Genomic DNA, 13,474 nt, shown 5'->3' with positions numbered 1-13,474 from the left:
CTCCTTCGATGTCACACGCTCCTGTTCCCATGACGAACAGCGGAGAGAGAGAGAGAGAGAGCGTTAGCGAGATACTCCCTTCTGGTTATCTTGTAAACCCGATATATTTTAAAGACGGTAAAAAAAACAATGTTGATGAGTTTGCTAAGGGTACAAGTTAATAGATATGGTGGGTAATGCTATGTCCAGCCTATTTCATACAGGCTGTTTGACGCGAGTGCGTGCATATGTGGGTGCAAATGAGTTGAGTGGCTTTTTTGTGTATGCAATCAGTTCAACCTGGACACAGAGTGGATGCGCAGGTGCGCATTTGACCACCATGGGTCCATTCACGCTGTATCAGGCGTTGCGGCGAAATCGCCAGTTCAATCATTCATTTGAACTGGGGTATTGCGTGTAGGCCTCGGCGGTGGCGAAAAAGGATAAAGCGGACCTGCAGCGAAAAGTTCTGATTCTACGGAATCTACTTTTGGAGAAAGGCAACTCGACGTAACGCTACGGCGGCCTATCACGTAAACCGGCGATAAGACCAGAAGAAGCCAACGGGAAGAAGAACCTTGTTCACCATGTAACGTTATCAATGAGGCATTCCACTATTAACCCAACCCCTGTGAAGATGAAAAAAGAGACTTATCCCCAGCGTGTGGTACTTTCCAGAACTGTATAATCCTGCCATGAAGAAGTGCTTCAAGTGCACAACATGACGCTACGCTCCCACATTGCCGCAGCAGTTTGCGGTAATCGCCGCAACGCGGGATCCAGTGTGAACGAGCCCTATGTTGTCTTCTGTTGCCATGGCAGCCTGGGTGACTAATGGGTTAGCCGAGCCAGTGACTCAACTATTAGAGCGGGGGGGGGGGGGGGAGAGACCAAGAAAAAACACCGAACACAACCTGACCGCTTCTTCTCGGTCATTCGTCATACATGTCAGGCCAGGGGCAATATCGAAATAAAATGAATAAATACGATGGATCTGGCCTTGGGGGTGCGAACTCAGCCAATTTGAAATACCCGTCCGGTAGCCCATCCCCATGAAGCGTGCCTCCAAAGTGCCTGCTGACATCACCTGTGTATACTAGTCATGTAAGTCTGAGGCTTCTTTAATAGGTCCATGGTCTGAGGCCATGAAGCATTTGGGAGTCGTGTGTTGCTCTTGAGGGTAATTGAGGTGCATCCAAGTTTTTATTCATTTTTATTTTACACCATTACATTGGGCTCAACAGCAATAGTCAGCTGCCCTAGCAAAGAAAATCCCTGGTAATATATATATTTTTTGTCCTGGCAGTGCATAAGCACTGAAAGCATAATTGTTGTGCTCTCGCATAAACAGCGAAAGTTTCAAATAATGGTGGCTTCAGTGGAAAAAAATGCTGCGTTGCAGCATTTAAAATGAGCACAGAGCAGCTCTACTGAATCTCTGAAGACTGGTTACTTTGGTGTGTTTTGCTGTTTTTTTTGTGTATATTGTTCATTGCCATGACTGTGTTGCCATGCCAACTTGCACTTCACACACACACACACACACACACACACACACACACACACACACACACACACACACACACACACACACTGATTTCCACTCACCTTGGCTGCTGCCTTAGAGGCTCCTCTTCCATTTTCCTTCTCCTTTGCACCCCCTGCTCTGTGCACCTCCTTGGTACCTCCCTTCCTCTCCCCCTTTCCAACCGTCTTCACCTCCTCCTCCAACCCTACAAGACCACACTGTTCTGTCACGGCATGAACATTTCCCCAAACAACCGTCTTTTAATTGTATCTACCCATCAAGGCGGTATGATTCTCACCAAGGTCAGGGTCTAGGATGGGCTGTGACCACGTGTCTGTCTCAGGGAGCCCCAGCATGTGTCGGAGCGCGGAGGCCTCGCCGGCCAGGCCGTCCAGAAGCTCCCTCCACAGCTGCCGCCTGCAGGGGGCGCCACACACCACACCAACCGTATACCGACTGCTCTGATGTCACATGCTATGCTGTGTCCAGACATCCTGCCATAGGGGCTAAGAGGCAGCTCAGCCACACCTTGCTCTGAATAAGGATAATCATCCTTATTCAAGGAAGATACCCTGCAGTCAGCATGTATCCTGGCTCACACAGTGCCATGCTGACTACCTGCAGACTTTGTTGTGGAACAGTATTTTAGTTTTGCGGTTCTATGGAATTTAGACTATTTTTATAAACCATGCTTGGCTGACTCATGCAACGTTAAGGCAATATGTTCTGAATGAATTGAATGTAGACACCCTTGCACCTAGAAAAACATTTTATTCTAGATTTACTACAACTCAACTGGATCTGGTTGGGTATCTGAATATAGATACTAAACCACGCAGCATACATATATTCGTAGGGGAGCGACTTAAAGGGAGTAATATGTCGTAATCCTGACTCCCTGCTACAATTGTTTTTGTCAAGGGGATGTCTCTGTGTTGTAGTTGTTGTGCGTGTGTGTGTGTGCGTGCATGACCCACCCTACAGCCGCAGGTGTGATGGGGGCTGAGGTAAGGGGGTGCGGTGGAAGCTCCAGAAGCGTGGAGTTGAGCCGGGCCAGGCCCTGGTCTCGGGTCAGAGTGTGGGCGGTGTCCACTGGGCCCGGGTCTTCCTCGGGCAGCGACAGCACCGCCTTGCATGGACGCAAATACAAAGCAGACAGTGGCTCTTCCCGTGTGCACCGCAGGGCAGAGAAATTACAAACCTATACAAACAGTAGAGATAGGGCACACAGAAGCCTACACTGAGACTCCTCGTTTCTACATTTCCGTTGTTTGCGATCACAACATTAATCATTTCACTGTGACAACAGCCCATGTGACTTCCTGACATTGACCTTGTCAAGAGCGTACTGAATCTCTCTTCAATTGGTGAATTGAAAGACGTTTGTGAGATCGCAATGCAGAGACATGCTGTCTCCATCTAAAAAGGCGGGAACGGTTGTGCGAGGGATGTAGGCCGTTGTCAGAACCACCCCTGGAGTTGGGCATAAGCTACATTTGATCTAGATAGACCAGGGGAACCATGGATGTGTTACAAATGGGAAACGTGTAGGTGCAAGTGGCCGTCAAGCAGAGATCTCTCGTGAACACGCCAACAGGCTGAGGTGGTTGGGAGCGCGATGTGCCTTTCGTGCAAACATTCAAGATTTTGAAACCTGGATACAATCTAAATTCATGTGCAGTGACAGAGTTTAGATACTTCTCTGGCGTAAACAGCGTCATCTTAGCAGAGAGGAAGGCCCCTACCTGTCTGAGTGTTTCCACAGAGAGGTCCCAGTCACCTCCTGGGGCTGCAGTCTGCCAAAGGCCCTGCAGGGCCTCCACTGGCCCCGGGGCGTAGTGAAACTGGACCCGATACAGAAGCAACGCACAAGTTTGATGTCAAGTCATTGTGGGGTGTTTGCAAATGTACTATCTTTTAAAAAAATATATAATCTGTACTGAATTTATCCTGAAAATGATACACCTGAAATCAAAACACAACCCGTGGCCTGCTAGAGAGACGCTTCCACGTGATGAAAGAATCGATGAAGCCTTCTCACTGTCGCAGCAATTAGAGAACGTGTACGCAGAAAATAGCAGACAGAGCTGGAACGGGGGCAGCGGTGAGTCACGCCAGTGGTGAGCAATGTTTGCAGGATAAAAATCCCTGCATTTACCTCGCCCTGTATTTCTCCTGTTACAACAACCCGATTGGAGAGGCTAAACTTTCAGGAATGACAGAGCGAGAGTGCTGTATTGTGTGTGTGTGTGTGTGTATTGTGTGTGTATGTGTGTGTTCAACTCCTATTTCATACCAAGGGCCAATTGAATCAGCAGAATGGAGCCTGGCTCATCTCCAATCGAATCAGTACTCTAATAAAACCAACAACAGCCATGTTGCATTGTACTCCCGGTGTGCGTGTGTGTGTATGGTTGTGTGTGTGTATGGGGCGACATTGTGACCAACTTAAAGGACCATACTGGTCTGGGTGGACAAACCATTGTAGCCGTCTCTCCTTACCTCACTCAAACATCCGCAACCAATATAATTGGTCAAAACGGCTTTGCTGTGTCGATACTGCACGCCAGAGCATTTAGTGTGACCACATCTCACCCCAAATGTAAACATTAGAAGTAGCACTCTTGTTTTGGTACTGTGACTGAGAAGTAGTTAAAAGATTTACGTTTTTTTTGCTCACAAACGTTCACAAACTCAAAGAGAGACAGCTAGGAATGAAATCAGCAATAGCCCTGGAACTTTATGAGTCAATATTAGCAGAAATAATGAAAGTGGAATTATGACAGCAACAGCCCCATGGTAGAGTCAATAGCATGTCTCTCCACAGAGAGCCTGAGTGGGGCAGCTTAGGGCTGCAGAGACGCACTGGGGTCAGCCCACGCCATAGTGTCTAAATGTCAAGCAGAACAAGATGCTGAATGAGTCCATTATGAGGTGATATGGTCTCACAGAGAACCGTGTGGGGATTCATCCAGAACCAACGATGAGCCATGGGCCATGTTTAGAAAGAAACCCTGACGCTAGATTGTACATGAAACGGCTCTTTATGGATTTTTTTATCGTAAAATAATAATTGGCTGAGGAATATATTGTATCCTATAAAATGAATTCTTATTGATTCATTAGAGGTCCATTTAAATGGCAAGGCAAGAAACTTTGATCAATACATATACCTAAACGAAAATATAAAAGGTTTCTAGTAAACCGTTCCAGTGGAATATGGCTGTCTCAACTCTCTGTCTTCACCTTGGGATTCTTCCAGAGAAACTCCTGGTCTTCGGTGATGTAGAGCTCTGCAGGTGAGCTGGCTCTCTCAGGGGTTGTGACCCCCCGCAACACCTCGGAGACCAACGACTGGCACACTTTAACCATCGCTTTCCTCTCCAACTCCCTCTGCGTCCACACACACACAGACACACACACACATACACACACACACACACACACACACACACACACACACACACACACACATACACACACACACACACACACATACATAATATAGGCTACCTCTAGGACCAGCCTGTGGGCTTGGGTCAGTAGGCTACCTCTAGGACCAGTCTGTGGTCTTGGGGTCAGTAGGCTACCTCTAGGACCGGCCTGTGGTCTGGGGTCAGTAGGCTACCTCTAGGACCAGTCTGTGGTCTTGGGGTCAGTAGGCTACCTCTAGGACCGGCCTGTGGTCTGGGGTCAGTAGGCTACCTCTAGGACCAGCCTGTGGTCTGACAGAAGTAGGCTACCTCTAGGTCCAGCCTGTGGTCTGACAGCAATAGGCTACCTCTAGGACCGGCCTGTGGTCTGGGGTCAGTAGGCTACCTCTAGGACCGGCCTGTGGTCTGGGGTCAGTAGGCTACCTCTAGGACCAGCCTGTGGTCTGACTGCAATAGGCTACCTCTAGGACCGGCCTGTGGTCTGGGGTCAGTAGGCTACCTCTAGGACCGGCCTGTGGTCTGGGGTCAGTAGGCTACCTCTAGGACCAGCCTGTGGTCTGACAGCAGTAGGCTACCTCTAGGACCAGCCTGTGGTCTGACAGAAGTAGGCTACCTCTAGGTCCAGCCTGTGGTCTGACAGCAATAGGCTACCTCTAGGACCGGCCTGTGGTCTGGGGTCAGTAGGCTACCTCTAGGACCGGCCTGTGGTCTGGGGTCAGTAGGCTACCTCTAGGACCAGCCTGTGGTCTGACTGCAATAGGCTACCTCTAGGACCGGCCTGTGGTCTGGGGTCAGTAGGCTACCTCTAGGACCAGCCTGTGGTCTGGGGTCAGTAGGCTACCTCTAGGACCAGCTTCTGGTCTGGGGTCAGTAGGCTACCTCTAGGACCAGCCTGTGGTCTGGGGTCAGTAGGCTACCTCTAGGACCAGCTTCTGGTCTGGGGTCAGTAGGCTACCTCTAGGACCAGCCTGTGGTCTGGGGTCAGTAGGCTACCTCTAGGACCAGCCTGTGGTCTGGGGTCAGTAGGCTACCTCTAGGACCAGCCTGTGGTCTGGGGTCAGTAGGCTACCTCTAGGACCAGCCTGTGGTCTGCGTTGGTGTCCCGGTCCAGGGCCACTCCCCTCAGTGTGAGCTGCATGGCGGCTCCTCCCAGCAGCACAGGGTGGGTGTTGAGCTGCCAAAGCTCACACTTGATTCCAGGCGTGTCCGATTTAAATATAAAGTCCACCTGCTGCGTCTCGCACGGGAGAATCACACCTGGGTGGATGGGGGAGATGGGACAGGACGGGAGGGGGGCGACGGAGCAGACAAAAGGATGGTGAACGGAGCGATGACGTTGGCGCGACCACAACACGCGCCATTGAATAACATGTGTGTTGATTATGGGGCCTCTTGGTGTATGTGCCATGCGAGTGCATTTGCTGTGTTTTTTTTCTTTTGTATGGTTTGTGTATGTGCCACGTGTGGTTTGGAGAATGCCTGTTTTGGAGACTGTGTGTATGTGTTCTGTGTGTTTTGTGAGTGTTTGTGTGTGTCTGAGTGGTGGGCGTATTGCTGTAAGGGTTTATGCGTGGTGTAAGTCAGGTTGCGTGTGTAGCTGTGATTTTAAAGAGATTGTGTGCTTTGCTCTGTCATCATGTCATTCATGCCATGCACGCGTGTGTGTGTGTGTGTGTTTGGGTTGATGGTGTGTGTGTGTGTGTTTGGGGTGATGGTGTGTTTGTGTGTGTGTGTGTGTTTGGGGTGATGGTGTGTGTGTGTGTGTGTGTGTTTGGGTTGATGGTGTGTGTGTGTGTGTGTGTGTGTTTGTGTGTGTTTGGGGTGGTGTGTGTGTGTGTGTGTGTGTGTGTTTGGGGTGATGGTGTGTGTGTGTGTGTGTGTGTGTGTACTGTGTACCCATGGAGGAGTTGAAGTAGAAGTGCGGGGTGGCGGTCTGCCGCGCTGTGCGGGGCGGGCCAGTGAAGCAGCGAGGCAGCTCCAGCCGCTGCCAGGTGTAGTAGATGGCGCTGTTGCCCTGGTTACGCAGCAACAGGTGCGAGCGGGCCGTCGCCCCGATCACAACCTCAAAGCCCATCCTGGAGCTGATCCCCGGCTGGCCCTGAGCGGACGTGGACACGGACCAGAGACACACACAGACACAGAGGCAGGAACAGAGATGAAGCAGAAGGGGTGAGGTCTAAAGAGGGTCAAACCACATCACACAGTACACCATGAAGCCCTGATCTAATCCTGATGCCGAGCCTGGCATCTGGTGTTTTCCACTTAAGGGGAGGAAGGAGAGGAGGAAGAGGAGGAGGAGGAGGAGGAGGAGGAGGAGGAGGAGGGTATCACAGCAGTCGGAGCAGGGCAGCTCTGTATGGGGAAGGACCTGCTGTACCTGGTGGGAGGAGGAGCTGCCGGTCCAGTGGGCTCTCTGGCCGCAGAACATCAAGGCAGGGACCAGCATCACGGCGGTGTCATCATCATCACCATCACCATCATCACCATCATCCTGCACCCCTGGATCTCTGGGTCACAGGGGGGGCACAGGTCACAGAGGTCCGGCCGACAGGGAGTGAGGAAGCCAGCGGGGTGGAGGGTCAGTTCAGAAGGCAACGCGAGGCACGCAACGCTTTCTTACCGCTTCTCTGTCGTCGCCTTCTCCCGCGCTTCCTCTTCGCGGTGCAAGGGCTTCGGAGGCACTGAAACACGTGTGACGGGCCTGCCGGATCCAATCACCTCCAAGTGCTCCATGTCCTTAAATCAGAGGACAAGTTGAAATGAATTTAAAGATTTCGTCATATGCAAAAGCATACAGAGCTCTGGTTTGGTCATGATTTACCTGACCTTGAATGTGAGAAAGGTAAAATTTGTTGAGTTGTGTGTGTGTGTGTGTGTGTGTGTGTGTGTGTCTGTGTCTGTGTGTGGGTCTGTATGTGTGTATGTGTGTGTGTGTCCGTGTCTGTGTGTGTGTCTGTGTGTCTATGTGTGTGTCCGTGTCCGTGTGTGTGTGTGTGTGTGAGTGTATCTGCGTGTGTGTGCGTGTGTCTGTGTGTGTGTCTTTGTCGGTGTGTGTGTGTCTGTGTGTGTGTGTGTGTGTGTGTGTGTGTGTGTGTGTGTGTGTGTGTGTATGTGTGTGTGTGTGTCTTCCTCTGTGCATGTTCTTTGTTCTGGCTAAAGCACATCCAGAAACCGAGTGGTCCTGGGTGGGCTAACATGAACAAAGGGCGCCAGCGGCAGAGACAAAGTGTTCTGGACAGGCCAGCCACCCGCTGATGTGGAGACGGATAAAAGATGCTCTATTCCAAGGCCAGATTGAACATGGCATTGATAACAGACATAGAGATATATAAATATACAATTGATATATATAGTGGTCAGTGGTGCAAAACAGAGGGACAAATCAACAAGGATGATGGTAGTAAAGAAGAAAGGTTGGATTTTAACGAGTCTCACTAATCCGACTTTGGTTTAATGTCTAAAGGGTGAACGTGCCGTTTCACATGGTTTCGCTTCATATTTGTTTTGAATGCTGTTGCTGGAGGCGGGATCTGTAACACAAACTTGGCCAGCAGTAGTTTACTATAAAAGAGTGTCTGTAAAGGTTTCAAATCAACACTGTGTAGTGAGGCCACTGTAAAAAAAACGATTAAAATCCCCTTTTGAAATCTTTATCCATTTATATTACCGGACACAAGAGAAAAGGAAATAAGGCGTAATTCTCCACAATGCAGTTTCTGGTTTCCGGCTAAGGCTTTGTGCCATCTCCCCCAGAAGTTCTGCTAAAGGACTGCTGGATCCAAGATTAGATTATACCTAACAAGCTTAACAGGCATATCGACTGCACTCAAACAAAAAACTTGAAAAATAATAATTCATGGAAAGGTTTGTGTTTTATACAAAGATTTGACAAGGAATGAATAATCTAAATTGAGCTATGCATGATTTGCATTTAATATAAACCTTAAATAGATCACTTAACAGAGAGCTCCAATCTGTGTTTGACTGTGTGACCAGAGCACCAGTTTTAAGTCCTAGTTCAGAGCTTAGGGCTAAACTGTGTTCAGCAGACGGGGGGTGTAGCTGTGGTCTGATCCGGGTCATAACCGAGTCATTCAGTGGTTCAGGAGATGCGTCAATCCAAAGTGGCTGAAAGTGAACACAGCAGCTAAACGACTTACGGGCGTTTGAAGGTCCAGCTCCTTGAGGAGCGGCTGGATCTGCTGCTGTTGTCGCTGGAGGTATTCACTCTGGTTCCACGCTTTAGGGGCGGGACCATACTTCTCTGACACAACATTCCCTGAAGGAACAAAGATGTCTACAGATTAATGTACGCACTTATTGTATGTTGTATTTAGTTATGATACTTAGTTATGTGGCATCTTATCCTAGCTGTCTTTGTTGTATAACAACATCCTTATTGTACACACAGCGATATAATGTTTCACTTTCTTGTAATATGTAATAATATGTACTTATATTATAAGTCGGTTTGGATAAAAGCGTCTGCTAAATGACTTAAATGTAAATGTCTCCCCACGTTATGGAAACACATTAACTGATGGGAATCTGTCAAACATAAATACTGAAAACCTCAGCCACAAGCACATCAGATGCTTTTACAGACGCTATAGAGACACTATCATACAAACAACGGAACTATGACATGCTCATACGTACTGCTGTGACGCTGTCATGGGGTATTGTGAAAAGCTTTTACAGATACTATTGAAAAGCTCTGACAGATACTACTGAAATGTCCTCTCGCAAAGAATGGGCAAATTAAAAGAAGAGAAAATGAATGCAGAATAAATATATCAGCCCACGGGTTGGTGCTCACGTTTCAATATAGAATATGACTTAGGTCTCCTCTCATTTAGTTTAGTTAAGTTAAGTTAAGTTAAGTTAAGTTAAGTTAAGTTAAGTTAAGTTAAGTTAAGTTAAGTTAAGTTAAGTTCAGTTCAGTTTAGTTTAGTTTAGTTTAGTTTATTTGTTCATAGTATCGTGGACAGTGCCGTTTGATTAACTGTACACTACAAGGAGCAGCTTTAGCCTACTTGGCTAATTTCCAGCTGTAGTCCCCGGCCAGTTGTCAATAGGCAACCTAAAATACAATAAGAATAAAATACATTTTGTTACATTTATAATTACAGCAGGCCTATATTTATATTAATAAAGAGTGTGTGTAAATGGGTGGCAGGTTGTAATTATGTCCCTGCAGGCTGAGTGTACCTGACTCATGCTGGACACTGCGTGGTTGTCCTACGTGGACCACAGGCTCCCGCTGGCCCCGCTGGCTACGAGTCAGGGTGGCCACGATCCCGCCCACCTCGCCCCCCAAGCTCTCGGGCTGGGCCCAGAACTCACTGCCCACACGGTAGCCCTGGGTCCGCATCACACGCACACACACACACACACACACACACACACACACACACACACACACACACACACACATACACACACATACATGCACACACACATGCACATGCACACACACACACACACACACAGAAACAGACACAAGCAAACACACACACACACACACACACACACACACACACACAGACACATGCAAACGCACAAACCACACATAATACATTTGATAAGAGCTATTATATTATGCCATATAATTACTTGGAACCAGTGTTTGCTTGAATACATCACCAGAAATACTACTATGTGGCATTGTGGCAAGATGCTTTTGGTCCAGTGGGCGATGGAATAGCACATTATGAGGGCACCATGGCTGAGGAGATGGTTCACCTACATGTCCTGGCTGTATGGCTGGCAGGACGAGGCTCAGAAGCTCTCTCTGCTCCTGGACCCCCCGGAAGCTGTTGGCTCGGTTCATCAGCAACCAGCCCTCCGGCCTGTGGAGCAACTCTTACATGAAGAGGAGAAACATAACGATTAAAAAAAACAACGCTGATATTACATATTGTTTAGAACATAAATACTATGTAATAATATTATATATTTTATATAATACAAATTCAACATGCATATAACTCATTCTCTGACTGGTGTGGACTGGCATGGTGCAGTTCCATCTTTACTGACTGTACGGGTGTTGTATTCACATCGTCACCCACTGGGGGGAGTTATGGCATGGGGTGGAGAATAGGGTGCCCGACCCCTAACTGTAAGGTATGCTCTGCTGGGTTCAATCACCATAGCACACAGGCTAACCTGTATAGACATCCTTACCCCCGAAGCCTGCTCCTCAAAGGCCCTGTATTTCCATCACCAATGCAAGCATTTGGATGAATGGGTTTCTTCTCAATATTAAACCGTTATGACCCTTGGACTGATTCCTATGTTATTTGGGTTAATACCACGCCCCCTGTTCATGTTTCTTTGAGCTCCATTAGTGAATGGATGTTTGTGACGACGAGGTTTTAGCTGGGTTAAAAGATCAGCAGTGAACCTCATGTTTGCCGGCTCCATCTCGGCCATGTCCTGTGAGTCTTAAGCGGAGTGATATTCTGAAGGTGATCCGTGTATTTTACGTTCAATTTCCTTTGCGTACGCATTTAACTTTATTGAACAAAGGTGAGAATAGACACTATCCTGTTGCAGCCGGTTCCCCTGAGACCGGCTCCTACGTGGACTCACTGGCTAGGGTTTCCTGCTGCCGCCGCCGCTGCCTCATGTGTGCGCTCCAGTGCCGTAGGGCGTGGCTCTGGGTGCGTGGCCGGCCCGCAGAGAGCCCGCAGCCTCTGTCCTCAGCCCCTCTGTATGCGTGCCCCCCCCCCCCCGCGGCTGAGGAGGACGGTCCACTCAGAGCCTCTGTGGTGGTCTCTCGCAGCCTCCGGGCTGACTGGGGGCCGTGGAGGGAGGACAGGGAAGAGGGGCTGAGTACCAAGTCACAGAGTTTCGACCGCTTATAGTGCAGCCTTGAGAACTCTGATTGGTCCACTGAATTGGCCCTTCAGTAATCAATGACAATGTCAGTTTGGTAAATGACATGCACATGCATGCGCACACACACACTCACGCACGCACGCACACACACACGCACGCACGGACATACACACCAACACAATTGAGTCAAATACACGTTGAGTCATTAATTGTTATTATAACGTTATGATAAATGGAACACATACCAATAATACAATTCTACCTTTTACTTGTTAGAGTGCCTCCCTTTTAAGGGAAACCCATCCCAGCACATATTTACTCATTCCCTATTTACCTCTGTCTCTCCCCTGGTCTCCAGATAACTCTTGAAGTCCTGCAGGTTACCCAGAATGCTGTGGGGCAGAACCAAGCCTTGATGGTCGTAGCGTCGTGGCCTCTGGGCCCTCTCTGAAACCCACAAGTGTCACTTCCTGTTGAAAATGTCTGTTCCATCTCCCACAGCCTCCTTCTGTTGGTTGGGACCAAATAACCAATGGTGGCTTTCTCTGTTCGATTACACAAACAAATATGCTTATTTTAATCTAATATTTTAAACTCTAAATAAAATCCTGAATTGTAGTCATTTGGTTTATTTGAGCAGCATATGAAAAAAGACGATGCATTTGTTGAGGTCGAAGTATGTACATAAAAGTCTGGATGGAATATTATATACTATATACATAGTGATGTGGTCCTGAGGCATCCTTGCAAATGATTTATCTAAGACTAATTTAAGACTATACCAAGACAGTCCATTACACCTGTGTGGCGCAGCAACAATGTGCCCTCCGCTTGGCAGAGCTGGCCCTCAGCCTCTTCAACTGTTTTACAGCCTTGCTGGCCTGTTCGCATCCTCCGCGCCAGGGCTCCAGTCATTTCTTCTTGCTTCCGGGGGTCAGTGGGAGGCTTTGGTGAATGAAGCTGAAGCACACATGCCCTGTATATTATTGCTTGAACGATTCAGTGTATTTTCCCTGAAAGAACTTGGCTATTTCCTTGGAGACAAAGAAAGCAGGAAGGAGAGAACATTGGAGAGAAGAGGGAAGGGACAAGGAAGCTGCTCATCTGGATCATTAACTTGACGAATAGGCTGTACTCACATTAGGTTGTATGCTTTTGACTTGCATTAATTTGGAACGATCAACACACCCTGATGGAAGAGAGATGCTGCCGTCAACTTCACTAGTGTTTTTTTTATAGGAAATATACAGAAAACAGGAGAGAAAGAGGTACACCACACTTAGGAGGGGGGTAATTCATAGGCCCACTTACCCGGTGCAGTTCGGGTTCTGAAGTCCCTTTGGTGAGTTATTTCACCAGACTCGGTAGCAACAACATGAGCCATAGCCTATAAGTGACCGCTATACGTTGTCTACTCTTCCACGTAGCGTGGCGTCCGCGTCCTCACAAGCAACTCAATCCAATCTTAAACGCTCCTATTTAACCTGCTAACGTCACTAACCATGTTTATGGGACATCTTAATATTACTTTTATAATAATTACCGTCGGAGTACAACCATATAAGAGCTAGCTTACCACTTCCTCCCTCTCGCTCGCTATGTCGTAACCATAGCAACGGACGCTCAGGGCAGGTCTGCGGTGCCCTGGCAGCACGAATATATAGTTCCGAACTTTGACCTATAGCAC

General features: G+C 48.2%; 1 protein-coding gene across 1 annotated transcript in view; it reads right to left on the bottom strand.

The window, feature by feature from the left end:
• Positions 1-13,171, bottom strand: part of mycbpap (mycbp associated protein) — a gene marked incomplete at both ends in the record, with an annotated part of 13,708 nt that extends 537 nt beyond the window's left edge. The window contains 18 exons of the mRNA XM_079730355.1: positions 1-21; positions 1,588-1,712; positions 1,806-1,924; positions 2,485-2,708; positions 3,253-3,351; positions 4,754-4,900; positions 6,011-6,198; positions 6,838-7,039; positions 7,319-7,448; positions 7,562-7,677; positions 9,102-9,220; positions 10,153-10,303; positions 10,691-10,806; positions 11,539-11,743; positions 12,122-12,234; positions 12,570-12,747; positions 12,927-12,976; positions 13,099-13,171. The exon at positions 1-21 is cut by the window's left edge and continues 165 nt beyond it. Coding sequence (XP_079586481.1) covers positions 1-21; positions 1,588-1,712; positions 1,806-1,924; positions 2,485-2,708; positions 3,253-3,351; positions 4,754-4,900; positions 6,011-6,198; positions 6,838-7,039; positions 7,319-7,448; positions 7,562-7,677; positions 9,102-9,220; positions 10,153-10,303; positions 10,691-10,806; positions 11,539-11,743; positions 12,122-12,234; positions 12,570-12,747; positions 12,927-12,976; positions 13,099-13,171 — 2,376 coding nt within the window. The remainder of the gene's footprint in view (positions 22-1,587; positions 1,713-1,805; positions 1,925-2,484; positions 2,709-3,252; positions 3,352-4,753; positions 4,901-6,010; positions 6,199-6,837; positions 7,040-7,318; positions 7,449-7,561; positions 7,678-9,101; positions 9,221-10,152; positions 10,304-10,690; positions 10,807-11,538; positions 11,744-12,121; positions 12,235-12,569; positions 12,748-12,926; positions 12,977-13,098) is intronic.
• Between the last annotated feature and the right edge of the window lie 303 nt (positions 13,172-13,474).

This window comes from Pollachius pollachius (genome assembly GCF_949987615.1).
Source record: "Pollachius pollachius genome assembly, chromosome: 2".
Classification (NCBI taxonomy): Eukaryota; Metazoa; Chordata; class Actinopteri; order Gadiformes; family Gadidae; genus Pollachius; species Pollachius pollachius.
Note: the sequence above shows the minus strand (reverse complement) of the source record. Positions and strands in the feature narration are given on the sequence as shown.